General features: G+C 37.5%; 1 protein-coding gene across 1 annotated transcript in view; it reads left to right on the top strand.

The window, feature by feature from the left end:
• Positions 1-24,595, top strand: part of hcn4 (hyperpolarization activated cyclic nucleotide-gated potassium channel 4) — a 66,461-nt gene that overhangs the window by 19,093 nt on the left and 22,773 nt on the right. The window contains exons 3-4 of the mRNA XM_035905000.2: positions 11,656-11,817; positions 15,193-15,411. Coding sequence (XP_035760893.2) covers positions 11,656-11,817; positions 15,193-15,411 — 381 coding nt within the window. The remainder of the gene's footprint in view (positions 1-11,655; positions 11,818-15,192; positions 15,412-24,595) is intronic.

The raw sequence follows: 24,595 nt of genomic DNA, 5'->3' as shown, positions 1-24,595 counted from the left end.
ATGTAAAGAAATAATGAAATTATCTCCACAGTACTGAAGTGTGTCTCTTTGTTTAGTTTGGGGAAATTACTTTTGTGTCCAGGTACTTTCCACTTGATCACAGAATTATTATTATTATTATTTTTTAAATTTAAAGTAAAGAAAAGTTGCTAAGGCATTTTCACTGATTTAAACTCTAAATTTAGCTTGTTATGTTTAGGTTTTAAAAGTACAATTGATGTGAGAAGTTTACATCTACTCATCATCTGCATCATTGTCATGGTAATTTAATTAAGTTGTTAATTAAATTAAGTCGTTTAATAGTTTCTTTGAACTATTCTTTATCCAGGATGGAATGAGTGTACAGCATGTATCTTTAATAACAAGATTCACAAGTTTGAATTTATTTTGGATCTTTTAAATATTTTGCTGTTACCTCGACAACCATGCCCGTGATGAATATACATGAACAGCTGACCATAATAAATGTCAATATTTATAATATTTATTGTCAATGTACGCAAGTTACTGTGAAAATTCTTTTTACATATACATAAAAATAAATGCCAAAACTTTAAAAGTATTAAAATAAATCTACTCCAGAAAAGGTAATAAAAGAACATCTTATCTTTAAGAGTTTGAATCAAAGGGAAATCCCAGCATAGTGTTTTAGTTAGGGCTACAGCGTGCCATCGGAGCAGCTTGGCAAGTTGTGGCGTCACTTCTCCAAGTTTCTAGAGCTGGAGGAAATACTGTAGCTTGTGATTACTATAATTTTCATATTCATCAAAACATTCAGCAACCGCTTGTGCTCTATGTATGGGACCAACTCCACTAGTTCTCTGTTTGGCTCGAATTCATTCAGAAATATCTGCATTTGGGCTTTAATATAAATCAATAAACAACAACAACAACAATAATAATCATAATCAACTAACTAGTGAACTAACTTGTAAATCAAAGAATGTTTCAGAAATCACCTTCTTATCCAAGATAAAATCTTGAGATCATAATTTTTATTTTTGTTTTATTGTGCATCTTTTTTTCATATTCAACTTTATTCAATACAATATTGTAAATAAACACTATTAGCTTATTTGCATAGATTGTAAAATTCACCACTGGACTGTTACTTGTTGGGTATGCTCAGCTGACTGTGTAGCAATTGGAAACGCTGAAAATGCTTATCAATCTATATCCAGACCTTTCACCATGAATTGGGAAGTTCCTGGTTTTCAAATATTTAGCTGGATAGAGCAGCTGGATAGAACAGTGTATATAAGTGTGATGACATTAATCATGCAGAGCCTCTGTGATGCCATTTCAAAGGGAGGAAAAGTTCAAATAAATCACTAGGGGAGGATTCCTTTGTCACCCTGTGTCTCTATGCATGCCTACTGCTGTGCTTCTGAACCTAAAATGAAGGCAGGAATACATGTATTACAAGCTAACCTTGATTTGAATAGCTCGGACAGTGGGCTGTTACATGTTCAGCCTATGCAATGAGATAACAGAGAAAACATGGGGTAAGAAAGGGAGGGAAGAGGGAAAAGAATAAGGAATAAAGGAGGATTGAATAAAACATCCTTCTACCTGCAGAACTTGCTTTTAGCCATGGACCACTGATGTAATGCACCACAATCTCAATCTAGGAATTTTGCATTACTGGAAGTATTGGAAAACAGACTAATGGGAGAAAAATATCCATAAGGATGTGAATGGGAAAAACTTACAAGGACTGCAGAATCTAAAACCATTGAAACAATACAACAACAAAAGGGGGCATTACACTCACAGAGCCAGTTGCCATTTAAATTTTCTGTTCCTGTGTAGGTGGTGTATGTGTGCGGATATTGTGTGTCAGCGTTTGCTGATGAATGCTAGTTAGGCAGACAGAGTGAAAGGCCAGCTTTGCCTCAGCGCCAGAGTACTCCAGATGAAATCTCACTGAAATGTCATCTGTCACTGCAGAATAACTTGTCGCCGAGATCTCACCACCCAACTGACTTTTTGACTTTTCCTATTGGCAGCTACATTTCAAACAAGGTGTATGTATTTTATCACCATTTGAATATTTTGGTAAACATCGCACTGACCTTATTCCCCCTTTGTCTATTTACCTACATATTGAACTTTAAAGACTATAAAAATGGAAAGAAGCACACTCAAACACTAACAAAACAACCACAAAAAATGTAATATTTGTCCTTGTTTACAGAATCAAGACAGAATCCTTTTGATCAATGAAAATGTGCAATTTTTGCCAATAAGTGCAATAAATGCAATTCAGCATTGCTTGGCACTCTAGATGCGGCACGATGAGATGTGTAGTAACATAGCAGAAGCTGCAGACCTGTGATGCCCCAACGTCCTCTGAAAGGCAAAGCTGATTTATTTCACTCATATTTCACAAGTGTCTGCAAGCTAGAAATAGTTCCGCACAAATTCATTTGGTTTGTTATTGTTTGAGTTTCATTTCCTCTTCTGTAAGAAGTCACGCAAAGGACATTTCTTCTGGGAAGTGCTGGATACAGCTCAGTGAACTCTACTGCATGGTTTAATGCCTTGAAGAGTGATACTGTGGGGAACAAGTTTTTAAAATTAGAATCTTTTTTCCATGTTCTGAATTGCAGTGGATGATGCTTTTTTAGGAATCAAAAGAAGACAAAGGAATATAATCATGCCAAAGGACATAAACAGAGGTACGGTTCAGGGTGGAGGAAAAAAAACAAACAAACTTTAAGTGTATTAAAAGTAAGGTGTTTTTAAGACATAAAAAATAAATGGATAAAATCTTATTCCCAGAGCTATCAGATTACTTCCAGACAAATTGCATAAAGGGACTAACTTAACTAAGTCATTTATTGCCTCACATCACCCCTTTAGGAAAAACGATTTGCTTTATTGTGACCTACACATTCTCAGCAATAGAATAAACGTCATAAGTTTGTTTCATAATCTTTTGGGGACAGTTAACTATATATGGCTCAATATCATTTGTCACAGAATCATAATTTTATAGGTGACATTTAAAGAGAGAGATTTAAAGAGACCAAATCTAACTGACGGTTCTTACGTGGGAAAAAATGTAATTTGTAAAGTCATCTTAGCTTTGGTTTAATTAAATTCTTAACAATTCAGGGAAATAGTTCTAACTTGCACATCCATGCATGCATGTGCAAATACATATTTGGTTTAGTATGGTGCAGTCAGTATACATAATCTGTCTATTGTGAAACTACCCCACATAGAGAGAAAAAAGCCTTTGTTTTAGGCTTCTTTATTTGTTTTATCTGATTTTATTTTTAAAGGGATTTAAATATTTGTCAATAAATCACATTATATATATAAGTAATAAATCATGGATCGATATAATATTGACAATAAACCATGACTGTGTGAAATGATGTATTTCACACAGTTGCTGGTTTGTATGTCGATTTTCCTGTTGTTCTTTGAAATAATGTGAAATACATGCTTTGCACTCATCAATGGAATAATTAAACTGTGAAGGAACCTGCTATACTAATTTCCTCCATTATTGTGGTCGTATTCCTGGAACATTTATGTTGCATGATTGTGCAAAACTTCATCCACTGTCCTGAACAAGCCATTTAAACTATTTGTCCATCACCATAAGCCCACTTTCATCTGATTGGCGGCCCATCATCTTCTTCAGAATTCTGCAGCATGATTACTAACAGGGACTAGATAGAAAGAGCATATTTCTTGTAAATTAGCTGCGCTTCATTGCTTCCCTGTTAAATCCAGAATCCAATTTAAAATTATTCTTTTCACATAAAAGATCTTGAATAATCAGGCCCGATCTGATGTTAAAGATCTCACAGTACCCCAGTAGAGCGCTTCGCTCTCAGACTACAGGCTTACTTGTGGTTTAAAGGGTATTAAAAAGTAGAATGGGAGGCAGAGCCTTTAGTTTTCAGCCCCCTCTTCTCTGTAACCAGTTCCCAGTTTGTATTTTTTTTCTCTTTGGAAATGCTTGTAGTTGGGGCTGGATCACCTTGAGTCTTTTCAGTGGTGTTCATGCACCACTTTGCATTTAAGCAGTAGTTGTTATTATCAGTTATTAAACCCTCTCCCCTCATCCCCAACAGGTCTTTTTCCTTCTCAGTGCCAACAAACGCTTGCTCACAGGATGCTGTCTGATTCTGTATTATTACACTTTCATCATACTGTAAAGGTGATATTACAGTTACCATGTTGACAGAATACATTTTACAAACAAAAAGGTGGTAGCTACATGCCGGTGTTCAATATTCAATATAGTATGCAGATATTCATCAGACTTACACATACACAGACAGAGCAGAGTGTCATTATTCGTCTCTCCTGTCCTCATCTGGTCAGCTTCCTCTCATCACTTTTCATTGGGATAAAAATAAGACTGTGACCGGATATTCTCTTCATTGGAGTTGTCTCCTGTTGACGAACCACTGACTTGGATGAGATTAGTCATCCTGTTAAATCAGATTCAAGGCAGTGCACTAATGATAAAGCTCCACGGGCTTCCTCTCACGATGCCTGATGCCTACAGCAAAACCGTTTCAATAGGGAAACCCAGCAAATGTTGCTTTCAGTGTGTATCAAGATACATTTGTTTGTCAAAGAGGGTTTTTTTAATTGATCATTTATTTATTTATTTAGTTATCCGAGTGGAAAGCAAAAAATAATTTAAAGTAATAGAGTGTGGGAAGTGAAGTTTATCAGTTGCATCAAATGCAAGATAAATTGTTGGTATATGGTAGAGCTTTGCTAAATGTGTAGGTTTGTGTGAAATGTGTGTGTGTGTGTGTGTGTGTGTGTCTATTTAGAGAGACAGACTTTTTAAAAAAGGTCAAAAAGTGTCAGAAATTGAGTTTCTTTTACTATTTACTGCTTGGATTATTAAGATTTACAGCCCTGTGGTGGCTTTGTGCTGCAGTTTCCAAGAAACAAAGCAATACGTCAGGCATTGTGATGGAAGTCAGTTGTGTGGCTTTCCCATGGGTCCGGTGATGGAACGAAGCACCTTTCATTTCCACTCAGTAGATCTATACAAAAATATTTAAATAAGTGAAATCAACTAATCAGCTCCCTACTCACTGACCCATTACCTTAGCCAAGGACTGGTCTTTCAGAGATAAGAAAAGCAGGAAGAATAGATTTAATGGGCTATTATTGAGTGCACAATGAGGCTTGCCAGCAACAGTGACAGGTCCTCAACACTCTGAATGAGTCTTTTGCGATATGAATACCCACAGTGGGTTTGCTTAAAAAACTATTACAGTGAAATGTGTAATCCAGCGCAAACCCAAAGGCGCACCTTAGTACAGAGCATAGTCAGGGTGTTTTTTGTGATCTGAGCCCTCCAGGCCTGTTTAGACAGATGATGGAAGGGTGTTCCCTGTGGTCCACTACCAGGCCTACTTTGCATTCTCCTCATGCTCTTTGTCCACCATGACAGTATGCATGAGCATGACATTTTGGTCGAGGCATTTACAGTGAGAAATCTAACCCCTGCCCACAGCCTGTTCCCCCGAATCTGCCATCATGCTGGATGATTAAAAATAACACAGGAGTGCAGAGGTTGATTTAGTTTATAAACTGTACTACTCATCACGGGGAAATCATATCTCAGTCTAACACGGGGAAATGTGGCATGCTGCAATTAACACAATGAAGGTACTGAACTGTAAAGATCCAGTAGGCTACTTGGACACAATTAGAACAATTTGCAGGGACAAGACAGACTGCACTAAAACAGTGTGTTTTCACCAAATATCTGTTATCTATAGAGCATTTTTTTTATGTGTAGCTAAAACTGTGTGCCTTTTAATTGGTCTATGGTATACAAGGCATGTTTTTCTGATGCCATGTCTGCAACATGGCATCAGAAAAACAATATGAGTGAAGGATTGTGTTTTTTCTCGTGTGTCAAGATACAATCATGCCAAACATTCATCATCATTAGCAGTATGAGCAGCGAACAACAGATGCTTCAGTATAGTGCTACAATGACTGTGTCTGGACAGCTACCATCAGCACCATGGGACAAATGCATCTATTCTCTCACCTGGATCGCACTCCTCTCACTCCATCTGTTTGAGATGACTCTGCAGCTGCCTTCATTTTCTCCCTGCCTGTCTGGGCCTGATGTTGTTTGTGACTGTAGAGCCATATTTGATCCTTGTGTTTATTACTTGTTATATTTGTACGTATACAAGCATATGTGCTCAGTAAATAAATGCCATTTTCTGTAGCGATATAATGTGCTGATAGTTTGTACTTAACAGTGGTGGTCTTCAGCAGGATTATGGATTTCAGCAATCAAAAAAAAATTGGTTACAATTGACTAACAGTGTTTGTGTTGTTTCTATTGTGAGTATTTAACTTGTTCATTTTGTGCCTTGAAACACTGGCTTTGGTTAAAGTGGCTTTTCCCAGACAATTACAGCCTCCATTTCAGAGTACTTACAACCTTTTATACCAAGATCTAGATGAATAGTCAATTATATCTGGCTGCAGGGTGGACATTAATTCCTGATAAAGGATACCTTCTAAGTAGTTCCAGTGAAACGATCTTTTTATCATTCTAAATCAATTTACTTACATAGCCTGTATCGGAAGTAGTTAACCAAAGAAACCACGGAGTACTGAAAGCCTCTGTTTACAATTTATTACAACACATTAAGCCAACTACTAATTAAATACGAAAAATGAGTGGCTTCGTCATTTCTATTAACCTTTTTGGCGAATATGACAAATTTGATGAATGGGATGGATGCAGCTGAAGAAAAAGAAATTGAATAAATGGCACTGTACATTGAGAGATTCTAAAAACTAATTTTCTTAAAGTTGAAACTACGCCACTAATGCTTTGAATGCTCCCCACAGGGGCCTTAAGCTGTTGTTCAATCCACCAAAGCAGCAGGAGTATAAACAACGAAAGCTTAAACAGTCTGGCGGCCATTGTTAACTGTCATTTAACTGAATTCATGATGACCAGCCTCGACTACCCTCATAACTCTGATTGGACCTTGAACTCAGTGTTTCATGATATGCCACTTAATCTAGTAAGAAAATACTGTACCACATTCAACTCTGTTTGACAGCTTTGCATGCAGGGGAACTGGTAGCTCACCATAGCATTTTTTTTTATGCTCCAGAGGATGTCAGCCTGATGCGTTATCCACCGACTACTAATCGTGAGGACCCAAATGACTCACACACTGAAAAATGAAGGCTTTTTACAATGGCAAGGCCCAAGGACCCTCAATGTCTTGTTGCAAGTTTTAGGAATTATAATTCAAAATGTTCATCAGACCTTAGAGCACTTTACCTCAACCCAGGGAGTACTATGCAGTCCTAGGCTATGCTGGACTTGTAGCTATATTTCAGTTGCTGTGTGTATTTGTTTTGTTGGATGAAAAATGATTCAGTTTTTTATTTTTGTTGATACTATTTAGACTTTTTGGAATTCAGCAATATTAGTTATGTTTGGAGGAAGGGAAATAGTGAGGATGACCCAAAGATCACCATCCTCATAGTCAGTATGGAAGTGGAAAGATTATTCTTAGGTGATGCTTTTCTGGTACAAGACAACTTCATCACATTGAGAGGCCAGTGGACCGAACCGTGTACTGTAAAATCTTGGATGACAAACTTCTTCTCTTAACTAACTACAAGAAACGTCTTACAGGTGTCCTTTGCAACAAGGGTTTATCCACCAAGTCATATTTTGCTTGAGTATCACATACTTATTTTACCCAATGACATGTTGTGGATTTTTGGTTGATATCCTGTGTCTCCAAAATGAAACTACCACTAAAATTAGAGAGTGTTTATATTTTTATAAGTGAGCAAACTTACTAAATCAGCAGGGGCTCAATTAATTGTTTCACCCACTGTACCTGCCATATTGATGAGCGCCTGTAGAACCAGCTGTTGAGGCATGCAGTACTATCTTTCTAATTTGCAAATCTTATCTCACTGTCAGGAAACCAACTTTTTTTGGGGTGGGGGTGTCAGTTCACTTTCCTGTATTTTTGAAGGTGTTCAGGTTGACCTTCTATAGGTTATGTATTGCATTAGCTAAAATATGAATTTAGAGTATTCTAATGAGGATTGTGAAAACTGAAAAAAAAATGGGATGAAACTGTTGGGTTGTATTTTTTTTTTTTGCCCTAATCAATCAAGGCGCTCTTGCTTATGCAGATGATGCTGATGCTAATGGTGCCAGGCTCACTCTGTGTTCCTATCAATTAAAAGGAAGTGGTCAGCAATTCATCATCCTCCATGTAACATGCCATGTTGTGTAATGCTCTGTATGCAGAGTGTGTGCGTGCAGATTTGTGTTTGCTTTAAATCCTGAAAATGTACATGATTTATTTTGTACAATTACGCAAAACACAGAGTAGACTTGCTTAACTGTGTGCTGTTTTAATCTAGAAAAACCATTAGAAGTAAAGAGAGGATATATACACAGACCTCCCTCTCGCGCCTGAGAATAATGATTTTTTAACCACCTTCTAACAGAACCAATCTTGGGAATAATTTTTGTCATAACTGGAAAGTCTATTCCTGCTTGGCAGGGGTATATTTGAATTGATTACAGCTGTGGAGGGAGATAGGGGAATCACCTTCCTCCACTGACAGTACAGTTTGGGTTACAAACCGGAGATTTGCATTGCATTATCCGTCACAGTTTTCATAGGCTTTATTCTGTTAAAGTGCCAGGGGTCTTTTGAGGACATATCTACAGTAGGAAAGTAGCAGGAGTTATTGTTGAACAGTAATAAGTCATTCAGGCTGTGGCACAAGATACTGAAGGGAATCTGTCATGCTTTAGAAACATGCTGACATTGCTGAGTTTGATAGTATTCAGTATATTGACAGGTTCAAGGACAGGCTGTATAATAATAAGAGATTTGTCCCAAGAGGATGTGGTATTGTGCACCAATTTAGATGCTTGCCGTAACAGCTGCTTATCAAGGTTATAATGATGCATTTACATGTAGTTTTTAAAGGGAACACCATAAAAATGTGGCATTATTGGTCCTCAGAATTGGGGACTTAGAAGAGGTAGAAATGTGTTGAGGCTAGGATAACCTGAGAGCAGCACAAACTACTGTACTGTATTTTTTAATTAAAATTATGTAAAATTATGAAAATGATTACATTGTAAATGTTATGTCTCTATAGTATTTTAGTTCAACTTCAGTACAGTTCAAATATGGTGGAAAAACTTTCATATGACAATCTAGTTTCCCTTCATTCTAAATATCTGCTACTATAGTGTATCTTTTTTTCCAAAATGTGTCATTTGACCGAAATGTGCTTTTCTTTCACAATTACCCTGAAGGTAAAGAAGCCTGCTCATATCAGACATGACAATTCTAGTCTAAGTCTAAGCAGTACATTATATGCTTGTAAGCTTCATATCTCTGTCAGTCCTTCATGTCCTAGGAATAGCATGCTCCGTATTTGAATTTGCATATGACTTTGCGAGTTTTTATAGATTTAAAAGCATCCTGTGTTTTATGAATCATCCTTTTCCTGTCTGGAATACCATTTCACAAATGAAAAATATATCAGACTCAGTGCAGAAGATGGAAAGGGCCCCTCATGATTTATTCATTCACACAGAGTGAATTTAACACTTTTAATGTTACGGAAAGCCATTTCAGCTCCAGCAGGAAATTTGACATCACACAACACAGCATATTAACTAACGTAACTTATTTATGGCTGAATTTGAAGGAAAAGGGCTAGTTCCTAAAAAATAAATAAAAACAAGAGAAACAGGAGCTCATATTTGTCTCATAAAGTGAATAGAAAGTGCAGAAAAGGAGCCAGTTTGGTGGGTTGAGCGCAAAACGGTACAGCTAGGTCAGGGGTCAGCAACCTTTAACACCGAAAGAGCCATTTGGACCCGGTTTCCATGCAAAAGAAAACACTGGGAGCCGCAAATACTTTTTGACATCTAAAATGAAGATAACACTGTATATATTGTTTTTTACCTTTATGCTTTGTGTGAACAACTAAGGTGTGTTGCTTATGAAATCCACAAAGTGCTACAGAGAAAGTTACATTTTATTTATGTAATTAACACATTTTGAACTCTTAAAGAAATATAACAAAAGGAAAGACACCCAGCTGAACTAAAATGATCCATGTAGCAAACAAAAACTGTTGTGAGCCGCCACCCTCATATCGCCTTTGGGCTTTTGGAGCCTTGACCTGACTTTTAAAAAATAATTGGAAAAAAAGCACTATGCTGCTAAAAAATGAAAAATAGATATTTGCAAAATTCTGTCTAAATATGTATTTTACCAGGTTAAGGTGTGTGGCGGGGCGTGGTCTGCAGCGCCGCTGTAGGGGAGGCGGACGCACATGAGCGGCACCCGCAATCACGCCTCGCACCGGCTTCCGCGAGTGTGACGCTTATTTTGAGCAATGAAAAAATAATAAAATGTAATTTTATTTTTATATTTCAATATCACAACAATCTTCCAATTTAGAAGTGCAAGTTTTTAAAAAAAGAAGAACTAACATAAATAAAATACACTTCAGCTAAATACTTATTTTTATTTTCCCAAACCACGAGGAGCCGCACTATAAGGACTAAAGAGCCGCATGCGGCTCCGGAGCTAGGTAAATGACAGTTTCACTGTGTATCTGCATGTGGAAAGACAGAGTGCGTGAGTGAGGATGTCTCCATCCACTTTGAGAGGTACAATTTTCTGGGCATACCTCTGGCTTCATGCTATCTTGTTGACAGAACTAAATTGATGTGATTTGATGGTGCAGCAGCACCCACACTGACAAAAATAACACCACTCCCTGCCAGTTTCTTCCTTAACAAAAGCAGAGATAAAATACCCAGATACACTTACATTTTGTATGCCTTCGAATGGAAACAGAAAAATAAACAAACCCAGTGCTTTAGGATCCAATGACTTAGATTAAACTTTCGCTGACATGACATGTCTCAGCTTCATTTCACATTTTTACCTATTGCTAAACAAGAAAGTAAAAATGAAATATCCCCTCTTAAACATAACCCCTTTAAAGGCACCAAGTGTATTTTAATAAGGAGCCAAGTGGTTAGCAATGCACATAGTCTTCAGTGGGATTAAGAGGCTTTGAATGGTTGAGGCCATTAAAATCTACACCAGCCCAGAAGTCCTGGAGCGCCTTATGAGTATCATTAGGATTAACAAACCCAGCCTGTGAAAGCTCTCACCCCAGGAGCATAGCCACCTCTACCCTTGCACCATTATTGTGTTTGGCTGAGTGCCTGATAAGAGTGATTCAGCAGCACACGATAAAGCTCTGGTCCCAGTTTATCTGTTTAAGCTTTCATTTCACTGGCCATCCCCAGTGAAATGTGACAACAGCAAGATCTGCATCCACCAATTCATCTGTGTAAAATAAAAAGCTATGGTTTCTATAGGCCGAGTACAATGGCCTTTAATTCTAATACTGCAAACACATTGCATGACATGAGCAAAGAATAGAGCCAGAAATCTTTGAAATGCTTGTGGAGGAAGAAAATCTTCTTTGTGCATGTGTGTGTGCTTTGCGTTCTAGAGAGATTTCAGGGATTTGACCATCAGCATGTTGAGTCATCATTCACTAACTCATTTCCTGCGTCCTTCCTCTTCAACTCCTCAGATCTTCCACATGACCTATGACCTAGCCAGCGCCATGGTACGAATAGTCAATCTAATCGGCATGATGCTGCTGCTCTGTCACTGGGATGGCTGCCTGCAGTTTCTGGTGCCCATGCTCCAGGACTTCCCTGCTGACTGCTGGGTGTCCAAAAATAAGATGGTGGTAAGTGCTTCTCCTGCACACAGTCCTCCTGCCTGTTCGAATCAGATTATGCTCAGTCTTATCTTGTCTGTCAGCCTCAGTAATTACTGTTCTAAAACTCTTCAGCTTCCTGGGTAAGACTACCTTCCATATCTGTCATTTTAAACCCTAAGTCAAATATATTTATCTGCTACATTTGTCCACGTTTATTCAATTTACTGATCATTTTTACTTATTTGGAGCTCTTGACATTTGTCATTATTGTGAAAGGAGGATGTGCATGGAACATTGACTTTCTGAGGGAGACAGCTATCCCTTATCCAATATTGGCTGGATATTGACAGTTTCCAGTGAGCACACATGCTGAGCTTTAATTTTGTTGTTTTGCTGAAACAGCTGCCAGAATAGTGGGTCACCGGAGATCTCTTTTTTATTAGCTCAAGGGAGGGGGCTGCATCACCGTGGTTATTCTGTTCACCCAAAACTGATGGTCTCATGTCAACTTGTGACGTTATAAAGTCATTCAGATATTGTCAGATTTTGGGGGTGAGAAGTGGTCTGAGTTCAGTGAATATTCATTACCACACTGGAGCTTGACCAATATCTCAATCAGCTGATATAATTGCTTGGTATTAGCCTACGGCAACATCAATACTGACTCCAAAAATTCACAATTAGTGCGCTCAAGTCTTCTACAGCAATACCACCTACCCCATATAGGTACACTAGTGAATTCTAGTAGATTATGTACTCACTAAATTCTCAGACTGTGAGACTGCAGTGAAATTTAGACACAAAGGTTCTTACTACACCACTTACGACTCACTTGCTTAACAAAGCAAGTGAGTAATACTGCGTGACATACCATTTGATTATTTAGCAGTTAGCATTAGCTCTGTTCCCCTGGCTCATTGAAGTGTTTTGTGGTTTTTAGTACTGACAGATATACTGTATGTTCAGTGAGCTAATCCTGAGTGTCTTTTTAAACCAATTGTCTGTCTTTTGGCCATTTACAATTTTTTAGTATTACAGTTATAATAAATTGCAGCATCTACCTATCGTTGGCTTACACTCTTACCAAACAGCCCCATTAATGAATCAATAGTGAGAGTTTAAACTGATTTCAAGTTTCAGCAGGCTAAAGTTTCATGTGTAAGGGAATATATGTTTTCTAGACAGAATAAGTTAAATTGGTTTGACATATATATTATTTTCAGCAGAATTTGATAAATATTTACTACTTATTTATTTACTTCAATAGTTACTAATAAAGTAAACAAAAAGGAAATATTGAGTAACCATACATTTAAGGACTAACAAAAAAAATCGTACACAAAATCTCAGTTTGAAATATATATAAAGCTGCTTCAGTTCAACTGTGAGTTCAGCTCTCCATGCCAGAACAAATGTCACATAGTTGCATTGCTCAAGGTATGATCTATTTGGTTAAGCATGCCTCGCTGCCTCCCTGACATGCTCACTTGTTTCACTGAATCTGCCTCACTTATATTTAAGCATAAGAAACAGCAGATGTTGAAAACTACTGTCCCTTGAGATGTTTCACGCTTAAGATAATTTTAGCTCGTTTTCTACATGTGTCTCATTGCAGAGATGCACACTCAAAACAGTGGCTCCATTTCGTGGACAGTGTGAAAAAAACCTTTAATCAATCTCCCAATCTAATCAAACTCTGTGTTTAATTATCTTTTCGAGAAAAGATTAAGATTTCTGTTGCATTGTTCTCTTCCAGTTCTATATTTTTTTCGCCCCTCTTTGCTACAATTATAAATACATTTCACCCCCACTTTGATATTTCATACATTAAGCAAATGTGCAAGCGGATTATTTTAAGTTACATAAGGCTGAGCTGTCAGGATACATAATGTAAACTGTGGCTCGTGATTAAGGTTCAAAAAGAATGCATGCATTAAGATAGAATTTGATGTCTTGCTTTGCGGCACAGAAAACTAGGATATGATTGCTGTGCTAATCTCTTTGTTTTGTTCTGAAAAACATATTTGAACAGTGTATACATTGAAGAATCCGATATAACACCACAGGCTACATGAAAACGCAACAAAGCAAAGCAGATTTAAAAGTCATGTAAAATAAACCAATCAAATTTTCCTGCTATGTGCGAGTATTTTTAGATAAATGTTATTTATTATACTTAATACCAAAGCTTACTTTTACCCAAATCTAATTTAGATGTAAGTGAAATGATTTTCAAATGTAGCAGTACCATTATCTCTCCATCTCCATCTCAGGGCATATGACCTGCCAAATTCCTTGTCGCTAGTTGATTTGATGCAGTTCTGACTAGATTATATTTGGGCATTTACTCTTTGTCATGTTGTTACAGCTCAGAGTTCTGTATCCATAACTTCAACTGGCTGCTTCCTAAGACTGCAGCTCCCAAATGCATCCAGTGTAAAGAGGCCCGGAGATGTGAAGGAAAAAGATTCATAATGTACTTACTTTAAATCCCTGTGTGAGGGATGTAGCCTCTTATTAACATCAAAATGGAGTTTGTTTTGTTTCACACAGTAAACACTGTCTAATTAATTGCATTACGTACAACGGTTTTCAATGTGACAGAATAACAAATATATTTTTTTCTGAATTAATTTAAGCCTCAGGGCAGGCATTTCTCTGTTGGAAAGCACCTCGTGTTTTTGCTCACATTACCTGGTAGAAGAAGAGGTTGTTAGTATTGATAACTGTGATTCAGTCATGGTTGGTTTGACTCTCATTCGAATTATTACAGATTTTTTTTTCTTTTTTCCTTTTTTTGTTTTTTACAGTAGCTGTCCTATTATCTTGCTAGGTTATCACTCCTTACATTTCCAGGAGGGCACTAATAAAATTGCTATCGGTCCCGGCTTTTCCAGTGTGGAAATGAGTTTGAAAGCAATTTGGACATGTCACCCCCAGGAGAGAGTTGATATTGATTTGCCATGAACCACCACCGGGAACTAAAGGAAAAGGGGCAATTTATCTACAAATTAGAAAACTCACAGAGAAATCACATTTTTCTAAATAGCTGACCTACTTTCTGTCATGCAAGCCTCCAGTGTCTCACGCTCTTTCTCCTGATTCCCAGGGCTCTGTTTTAGGCGGCTACCCAAATGTCTGCTTGCTCCAAATGTTTGCATACTGAAAAGTATATTTTACCCTGCCAGCTGCTCTGTACTGGACTGAGAGAGTTTGAAATGGACATCTGCCATTAGTTTTGTCTTAAGTAATTGCATGTGTCTGTGAATGTTCATGGGCTGCCAGGGTGCTCTTTGACCTGAAATGTGCCATCAGCAGCCGTGTTGAGATTGCAAGAGAGCAAGCGAGGAAGTGTTCAGATGTTCTCACCCTAACTCACCCTGTCTCCTCTGTTTCATCTAGAATGACACATGGGGACAGCAGTACTCCTACGCACTTTTCAAAGCTATGAGCCACATGTTGTGTATTGGGTATGGCATGTACCCCCCAGTGGGCATGACAGACGTGTGGCTGACCATCCTCAGCATGATTGTGGGTGCTACTTGCTACGCCATGTTTGTGGGCCACGCCACTGCGCTAATCCAATCTCTGGACTCATCTCGACGGCAGTACCAGGAGAAGGTGAGTCAAGATGACATGCTATTGATGGTTGTGTTGTCTTGATTTACTTCAAAGAGAGGACAGTGGTGTGGATGCAGGATGCTGGCTTGTGCTCAGTTTAATACTCGTTTTTAGCTTTTAATGTAGCAAGTTTAATTTGATTGATATTTACATATGGCCCCAAACTGACACACAGACAAATACAGTATGACAGTATGGTTCTGCTGAACTGGGGGTTTAACAGTCTAACACTGTGGGCCACAACCCTTCATAGTTAATATAAAAAAATATAGATATTGAAAAGTATGAATTTACATCTACCTAAAGTATATATGTTTGTCTTTCTGCTTTCTTGTCTGCTCTTTCTCTCACTATGTGGGAAGTGTGCCCCCTAGTCAAAAACCTATTTTTAACAACTGTGATGAAACATAATTCAAATTTTATTGAAACGTATGACAAGGGTTTACTCTCAATACTAATATATCATAGATCAGTGATAATGAGCGTCGTCTCATCATCTTTTCATTACAGAAACAGCCTTTTATTCAGGTGAGCTTTAATGGGGGTTTAAATCATTTATAACACTAAATAAGTATATTTTAGAAAGGCACTAGATATATGTTGTGTTTTTTTTCTTTGCCAGCAAGAAGCAAAATGGTTAAAAATTAGTCCTCATTTTCTACATAATGTATAGAAACAGAAACCCAGATTTCTCTGGTTTAGGGAAAGGAAAGCCCTGATGGCCTATGAAGCCCGAGACATGTTCCACACTGCCATGCCCTCTGTGGGCCCAGCGTGGGCGATAATGAGCTGAACTGCTCGCCTGCCACATTACCCACTGTCTGTAGCGAGTAAGAGACAGGAGAGAACGACCTCCAGGGAATGGAGGCACAGGTTCGAGAGATCGCACCTAAATGGAAAATGAAAGTGAAAGATTTCAGAGAAAACAGGACCAGGCACACAGGCAGAGGAACAGATTAGCTAATGTAATGTGTGAGCAGGACTTCTTCAAAAGGAGAGAAACTACACTGGATAAATTAACACTTTGTCATTCTAGGGAATGAGTAACAAATAGATTAATTTCACAGTTAAAAAGTTGAAAAATCCAAAAAAGTTTAGCATGTAAGTTCATGACTAATACTGATCTGAGAAGCTGTTTAATGAAACGGGGGCAAACCAGCTCCCACCACGACATGTCTGTCGCCTCTGCTTTTGAGATGCCATGCTGCCAAGTAGACTGAACAGCTGGTCTGCCTCAGCACCAGTCAGCATGTGCTACAGAAGCCCTTGGCTGCCATTTCTGGGATCGCCCCCTAAGGCGCCTTAAGAATCCCCCAGCCACTTGAAAAGTTTCCCCTGTTTTCCCACCGGTTCCCACAGTGCCTGCGTGCAGAAGCGTTATTACTGCCGACTGCAATTAATTTTTAAGAGTCCAGATTCTCTCATTTATCTTTCCACAAGGCTCAGTGATAACACATGCTCAGAGTACACTGTCACTGTGTGCTCATTTGGCTCTGGGAGCAAGATAGTAGTGATTTCTACTACACAGCACTGGACCCATTTCTCCTTTCTCCTTATCAGAGTTAGTTCATTCAAAGACATAAACCTTTTTCTCATATCCTGTTGCATCAATTGTGTGACAATGGGATCTGCTTGCTGCAGATTTTCCTTTTCCCTTTAATACCATAATCCACACACTCAAGAAGCTGGAAATCCATTGGCAATCCATAGAGGTTTGAGAAGTCTGGTGGCTGTTTTCATATGGCCGTTGGGCTGCCATGACAGGGACAGCTGTTCTAGTCTGTGGGGACTCAGACTTCATATAAATCTCCTAGCAGAGCTGCCATCACCAAAGCCAACTGCCAGCCTGCCATCATACAGGAAGTTATTCTAAACATTTTGGTTTGACTGAGTGAGTCAGTGATGCCCCATAAGCTTGGTTGCATCCCTTTAAATACTCAGGTCAGGGTGTGATGAAAGGTATTTGCATTTTCAGTAAAATTAGTTGACCTTTTTAAACTGTTCACAGTGTGAGGCTTTGAATATGACAAAGATGAGGTTCAACTTAATAATTACAAATAGTGTTAGCCCTACATATTTGCATATGACATGGCAATATAACATAAAAAGTGGTTGTTCAGGTGTTAGCTGTGACATGATAAATAAGAGGAATTAAGGAAAAGAAAGAAATAGGCAACATAAATTAGAAAATATAATGGAAGCTTGGAAATATGCAGCTGTAATATATATAAGGCAAGATCTACAAAAACGTCAACACAATAATCATAACATTCATGTTCTAATTTGAATTTGTTTTAATAACATATTCTGTAATTATAATCTGAATAAAAAAATGGACAACATAGGCATAAAATATATTGCCATGCATGCACATCTTTGTTAACTCATCAGAAATAAAAAAGGACCTCTTTTACTCAACTGTTTCGAAAACTTAATTGAAACACATTTTTTCATAACTCAGTTTATTCAAAAACTGGCAGCATGGTGGTGTGCTAGCTGTGGCCTGAGATGAGATTATATTAAATGATGATCCTAAAGTGGCCATAACATTGAGTCTATCTCTCAATGTTATCTCTGTGAGAGATTGGCGACCTGTGCAGGGTGTTTCCTGCCTCTCGCCCAGAGCTGGGATAGACTCCAGCCCAACTGTGACCTTGAATTGGTGTAAAGTAAAGTGACACTTTACAGTCTTCTGTTATGATATATGATAGTTTACAAAAGTCTTTCCTTCAGTCTGATTCACAGGCTTTGCCAATTTTTACAGAAACCATTTCTGTTGTTTTATGAAATCTCTATCTTCATATCTATTTATGGAATGGGATTTCTAAAACCTTTGAGTATAACACATTTAAGAGGGCTGAAAAACAAACTCTGTTACAGATATGTAGGTATGTATTGTTGGTCTCTTGTAAAAATCACACTGTTTTATACCTAGTTTGGTGTGCTGACATAAGCGATGGATAGCTGATTTTGGACCTAAAAACTAAAAGATAATACACTTGGATTCAGTAGAAAATGTTGCCAGTAACTTGTGTTGATTGTTTGAAAGCTGAAAAGGTCCTGTAGTATTTTTCTTTTCTTTTTATTGCTTGGAAGATTGACACCGATATACCAGCGATGCTGTAAACTACACTGCAAAACTGCATAATTTACATGCACCAACAGTGCAAAGTACTTTGAATTATGACTTATCTCTAATGCAGACACTATGCAGTCCCATTAATCATAATGTGCTTTATGCTTCCTATTACGCAGTTGTACTACCACGAAAAGCTGGATACATGCTCTAGTAGGCAGATATATTGTACTATATGGCTACTGTGATTGTGCTGCAGATGACACTGGACCTGAGCCGTCCAGCAAACAACCACATGGCAACAGCACAAATATTGCTCTCACAGTGGGGCTGAAGTAGATACTGACCACTGTTTAATGATTGAAAGAAATGCAATAATGGATCAGTGTTGAGCCGAGCAGCACTGATACCACATTTACCACATGTGCTCTATTTATCAGCTGCTAATTAGTTGTAAAAAAAAACAAAAAACAAAAAAAAAACAACCAAAACCAAAAAAAAAAAAAAAATCAGACTCTTGTGCATATAGCTATATGTCCAAGATGAGAGGCCACCTGTCCAGTTGGCATGCAGGCATGATATCAAAGTAACTGGTCAGATGGACAATGATTAAAAAAAATCCTTTATGCAGGATTCTCAGAAGTGTACACATGGGAAAGAGGAAAGGATGGTGAGGGGAGCTCTGCTTGCAAAGATGGTGAAAATTACCATCAGAAAGCTGGGTATAATCTTTTCTGAATAGAATTCTATTAAATGTGGCACCATGTGATAAATGGCTGGGCTGTCAGATGGTAGCAAGCAGACTCAAATGAGCTCTTATGAAGCAGGCAGCATGTTAACTGTTACACCAAGTAGAGAGCACAGCAATTACACTACATATTCTGGGAGTTGGGGGAGCTGAATTGTAGTTTCCACTGAGATAAAAATAAATAAATGAAATAAAATATATTCTTGTCAACAGCTGTTAACTGTGTGTAAACAGATTAAGTAGTTTACATTCACTATGTGTTTACTACTTAGCAGATACACCATATATCACATGTCAGTGGAAAAGAGATAGATTGCAGCCAACTGGAGCTGAAATTGGGACAATCTTTATCATTTCAAGTCAGCACCTGAAGGATGGTCACTGAGTGGTTTCTTCTGGATAGTGATGCATTCTGTGGTGTCTTTATTTGAACTCTACCCTCCCTGGTACAACACTGAGTTTCAATATTGCTTGTTTTTCAGATCAAAACATGAATAATTTGCTTTATGTTAAGTTTTACAAAAATATTATTATTATTATTATTATTATTATTATTATTATTATTATTATTATTAATAATAATAATAATAATAATAATAATAATAATAATAATAATAAATGGGACAGCTTTTTAATTTTTTTTTACCAGCAATTTTATGTCATTAACCTAACTGTTGTTTACTCAATGGGTTATAAAGAAGGAGAGTGCTCCACAACTGTATATCTAACTGTACTTGTTATTTTATACATTGACCAGCTATGTTATACCACACTGTAAAACAACATGAGCTGGAATCAACCAGCCAGTTCATTTTTTTTAAAGTGCAGTATCACCATGCAGTGTAATCCCATTACACTTTACACTTAAAGAAAATTCATGAGAAAAAAGTAAACTGCAAGTTTATATTTTTAATCAAATAAAGCAAACTGCCTTAAACATCAGTGTTAAGAGGATGTTGGAATCAGAGGGGTTAAGCATCAACCAGAATCCCACAAGAACTCTCCTCTCGTGTCTCAGGCATGTTGAGAATCATTATCACACAAAGAAAATTACATCTCTCCAGATTTGGGGCACAAGATGGCTGCACATGTGACTGTGCATACAGGGTATGCCTGCCACTCTCTGTAAGCTGCTGCTTATCTGTCACTTTGGCTCTCTACTGTGGTAAATTATATAGTACACAGAGACAGAGATAGAGACAGCAAACAAAAGAGATAATCGTGTTCATTTGTAGGTGACTTGTGATCTTTGTTGTCTCACTTACCATACGCAAACTTTCTGATGTTCTCATCCTTGTGAGTCTTTATACGAAAAGTTTTTGTTTGTTTGTTTTTTAAATATTAACTGACTGACTGATGCTCTGTTTGCTGTTGGCAGTTGGTGATGAAATTAGGGATGCCCAGGAGATAGCATGTTGTGGCATGCCAGTCCCAAATGGCTTTAGAAGCAAATGGCAATGGGGTATTTCAGCCCCTCCTTTTTTTAAATCTCTAATTAACACTTGGCAAATAAACATAGCTCTTTGGGGAATAGTTAATAAGAGACCCAAAGCTGATTATTTGTGTGTATAGAGGCTCTAGAGATCCCCCAATCAAGACCATTGGAAATACAGAAAACAGTCATCAGTGGTAGACTGTGTCTGTACTTGATTGAGTTGTCCAATTCCTTGGGAGGAAGGAGGAACGAGAGCAATAGCATCAGAGAAGTAGTTAAAAAATGACAGTTTTACAGATTTTTTATATTTAAGCTATCATCCTAGCATTAACGTGGTCTTGTCCTGTATAGGTTAAGTCATGAGTTTCCCATACAGCTGAATCAAGGACAAAACTGCCAAAAGGATGGGGGGCTTAAGTCTAATTCTGCCTTACAGTAAGAGCTGTTCCCATTAGTTGGGACCTGACTGATGGCATTAATCTAAACTCTGTTACATTCCTTTTCCTCTGTCTGCCACACAGCCTTTACTGCTGAGTCAAGGAGTGTTGACATGCCTCAGAGGCGCTCTAATTTTTATTTTTTATTTATTTTTTTATTGTATAACCAAAATCAAACCTCCAACCAGTGTCAATTTACTATATATTTTATGTCACATGAAATGTATGCTTTCTGCTTTCGGATTGTGTTGTCAAGTCTGTCATTTATCTTGATGCACCACTTTTAATCACTATGTATTCCTAATATAAATAACTATTAAGAAATCATACTCTCCTGACTATGTCCCTATCAGAGGTGTTACTGGCCTCTTGGTTCCTTTTGTGTGATAGAGAGTGTGTTGATTCCAGCAGAGTCATGCATTTAATCTTGGTGATTTGAATCATTTGGACATGGTGTTTACAAATGGACTGCTCTTATTCACAGAAAAGATACAAAATTGAAATTTCTTAATCATTATCATGGAATTCAAAGGTATATTGATCATAAAATATAATTACCTACTCCTGCTGTATTTCGATTTTGAATTTCTATATTAGTTATCTCTTAAATAAAATAGTGATGTTAGAGCATTCCTGTAGCATTAATCTCTAATTTCTCTGTTACCAGTTTTTCATCATTATATTAGTCAGTGAACATTTTTGCCTAAATATGTGGCAGATATCTTTTGACTACACAACTCTAGGTTAGGAAGAAGGCAGGAGAGCACAGTGGAAATAAATACATTTTTAAAAAGTATAATTAAGTAACCAATATCTCTTTGGGGGAATAAATTATTCATGATTTCTTTGGTAAGAATTTGCATCTGCTTAGCTACATGAGAGAGAAAGGACTCTGGAAAAAAGAATATGAATGTTTATATCAGAGAAAAGGCACAGACAGAAAAAGAATATTTTGAATGGGACCCAGAAGAAATAATAACCACATTATTTTGTCAGCATCCAGATATTTAACAAAATAGGCAGCTTTAAACTTTTGGTTTTAAACTGCGGGAAGTAGAAAACCTGAAAAATATGTCTCCCATACTACATGTCCACAATCAAAAACACAGACAGTCAGGGAGACAGACAGATAAAAGCTGTATACAAATAGCTCAATTAAAACAGAACTGAAAATCTGTGTAAGTCTCTTTCAATTAGATTCAACCAGTGATGGAAGAAAACACACAACTATTAAGCATAAGCTTAATGACTCTATAAAAAACATGTCTGTAGAATTGTTTACTACAAAATGTTGACATGTTAGATGGTTTGTGCTAGCTTCGAATTAGCTTCTAATAGCTAATGCAGTGAGAATAGAAGCTACAGAATGGCATTTATACATTGAAATGTAGTATGTTCATGCTGTGTGTGCCTTTTTAGATACAGCTGTGTGCTACTGTATGTGGTTAGTAGTTAAACTTATTTGAACAAGCCTATTAAAAGCAGAGATTGTCACAATTGCAGCAATCAGGCTACATAAGTGCAGACAGTTGCACTTGCGGTCAAGCTGAGGAGGTGTGTGGATACAGTGTGTGTGGATACATCCCAAATCACTAAAACACTGACTGTGGCTCCAAAAATGGAAGCTCAACTATGTTAGAATTGTGGCTTTACTTTTTTACAGTGGTAAGGAAAAAATACTCAGATCATTCATCTTTTATTCAGTCGATGTATTCATTTATTTGGGTGAAATAGAAAATACATCAAAAGCATGCACCAACCAGGAAAAGATAAAAAGTGTTTTAAATCCATCAATGAAAGCTAGCACATCAACTGGCAGTTGTTCACTCCTGTGTCAGTAAAGCAGCTGTTAATGCTGCTATGATGATGTGTTGCAATGTGAAAAACAGAGGAATCTGTGTAAATGTGCCAGCTTTTAAAGTCAAAACCACAACTTGTATTGGCGTGGTTTAAAAACTGCAAGCGCCCTAAACACAGATCTGTGTTTTTTATGTGTGTCTATGTGTTGGTTTCTAGTGATAAAATGTCATAAAAGCAAATTTCTGTTTTTACAAACACTTGTTAATTTATATTAGATCTCAGTAGGTCTTTTAGACGCTACTCCTCTCACTCAGCTACCTATAGATCAAGCACGTAAATTTGCTGACTCTGAAAATGACATAATTTCTACTTTTTTGGTGATAAATTGAAGACTATAGAGTACATAAAGTAAGCTCAGCTGCAGATTAGAGATAAATATTTCCAAAGAATTTTCTGCTTCTCCCACTCTGACAGTTAACTCTGAACATTCAACCCCAAAATGAATAGTTTTGGTTTGTTTGGGGTTTTTTTGCAATAAATCTTCATATATTTCAGAAACTGTAACGTGTACATCCAAGAAGAGTAATAACACGCATCAAATGAGCTGCTCGTCTCAGTGTTTCTTCAACAAACAGTGCAGGACTAATTAGGTGCCAAACGTCTGGAATTTTTTTCCCCTGTAAAACAAGAAGAGACAACCGCTACAGTCACTGCATCTTTAAAACAACTAAAGCTGATTAAAATTGTCTAAAGAAACAAGTTAGATCAGGACATGGATACTCTTTTCTTTAATTCTCAATACAGAGTTACTATAAACAACCAAAAACATAAGGAGCTTGCCAGAACAAAAAAGGTAGCAATCTTTATTAAAGGTCAACATAGAAACAAAACCACAAATAATCACTAATTAATACACTATACCTGTACCACAGTTAAAGCAGCTTTTATTTGGGCCACATCACGTTTTGTCATCATCCTGGACTTACCAGAGTAAAGGAAGGTGGGAGGAAAGCTAAGAAACATGAAATAATCATTATAGGCATTATAAGAGATCCATATTACAGCCGTAATCTTTCTAGTGTTCAGATAGAAGCAAGAAAATCTGATGGTGAAATAATTACCACCTAAATGCAGACTGATTTGATTTGTTCAAGTAGATCAGGAGAGCAGGGATCTTTGAGCAATAGAATAATTTCCCTCCCAGAGGGGATTTTACCAGCCCATCATATCATCGGGAAAAGAATGCCTCCCCTGCCCTATCCCTCAATGCCCCCCTGCGCCCCCGATGATCAGTGTCTTTGCATCCAGCACAGTGATTAGTAAATTTGAAATGCTTTCAAGTGTGATGCCGAGTTACTCCGTGTAATACAGTTATTCATCAAAACTGCAGAAGGTGGGACATTATCTTGCATTTGTTCACTTGACTAATACTCTTTTGTGCTGGGAGAACCAGACTGCAATATGTTACAAAGCTGTACATAAATTAGATGTTGAAAGTTCAAATAAGTTTCTCAAAGTGTTAATACTTCATGCACAAAAAAACTAATTAAAGAAATGCACTGTAATGTAACATGTCTAAAGCAGAAGACAACAGTGTTAGACCTCATTCATAATTTGAGATACCTGTCATCTTCACCCTGCATCACATCTAGAAATGCCATCTTTGGTGCAATGCTCAGCAGCGACTG

Source organism: Neolamprologus brichardi, chromosome 1 (genome assembly GCF_056152115.1).
Source record: "Neolamprologus brichardi isolate AB-2024 chromosome 1, ASM5615211v1, whole genome shotgun sequence".
NCBI classification, from domain to species: Eukaryota; Metazoa; Chordata; class Actinopteri; order Cichliformes; family Cichlidae; genus Neolamprologus; species Neolamprologus brichardi.
This window is presented reverse-complemented; position numbering and strand designations above follow the sequence as displayed.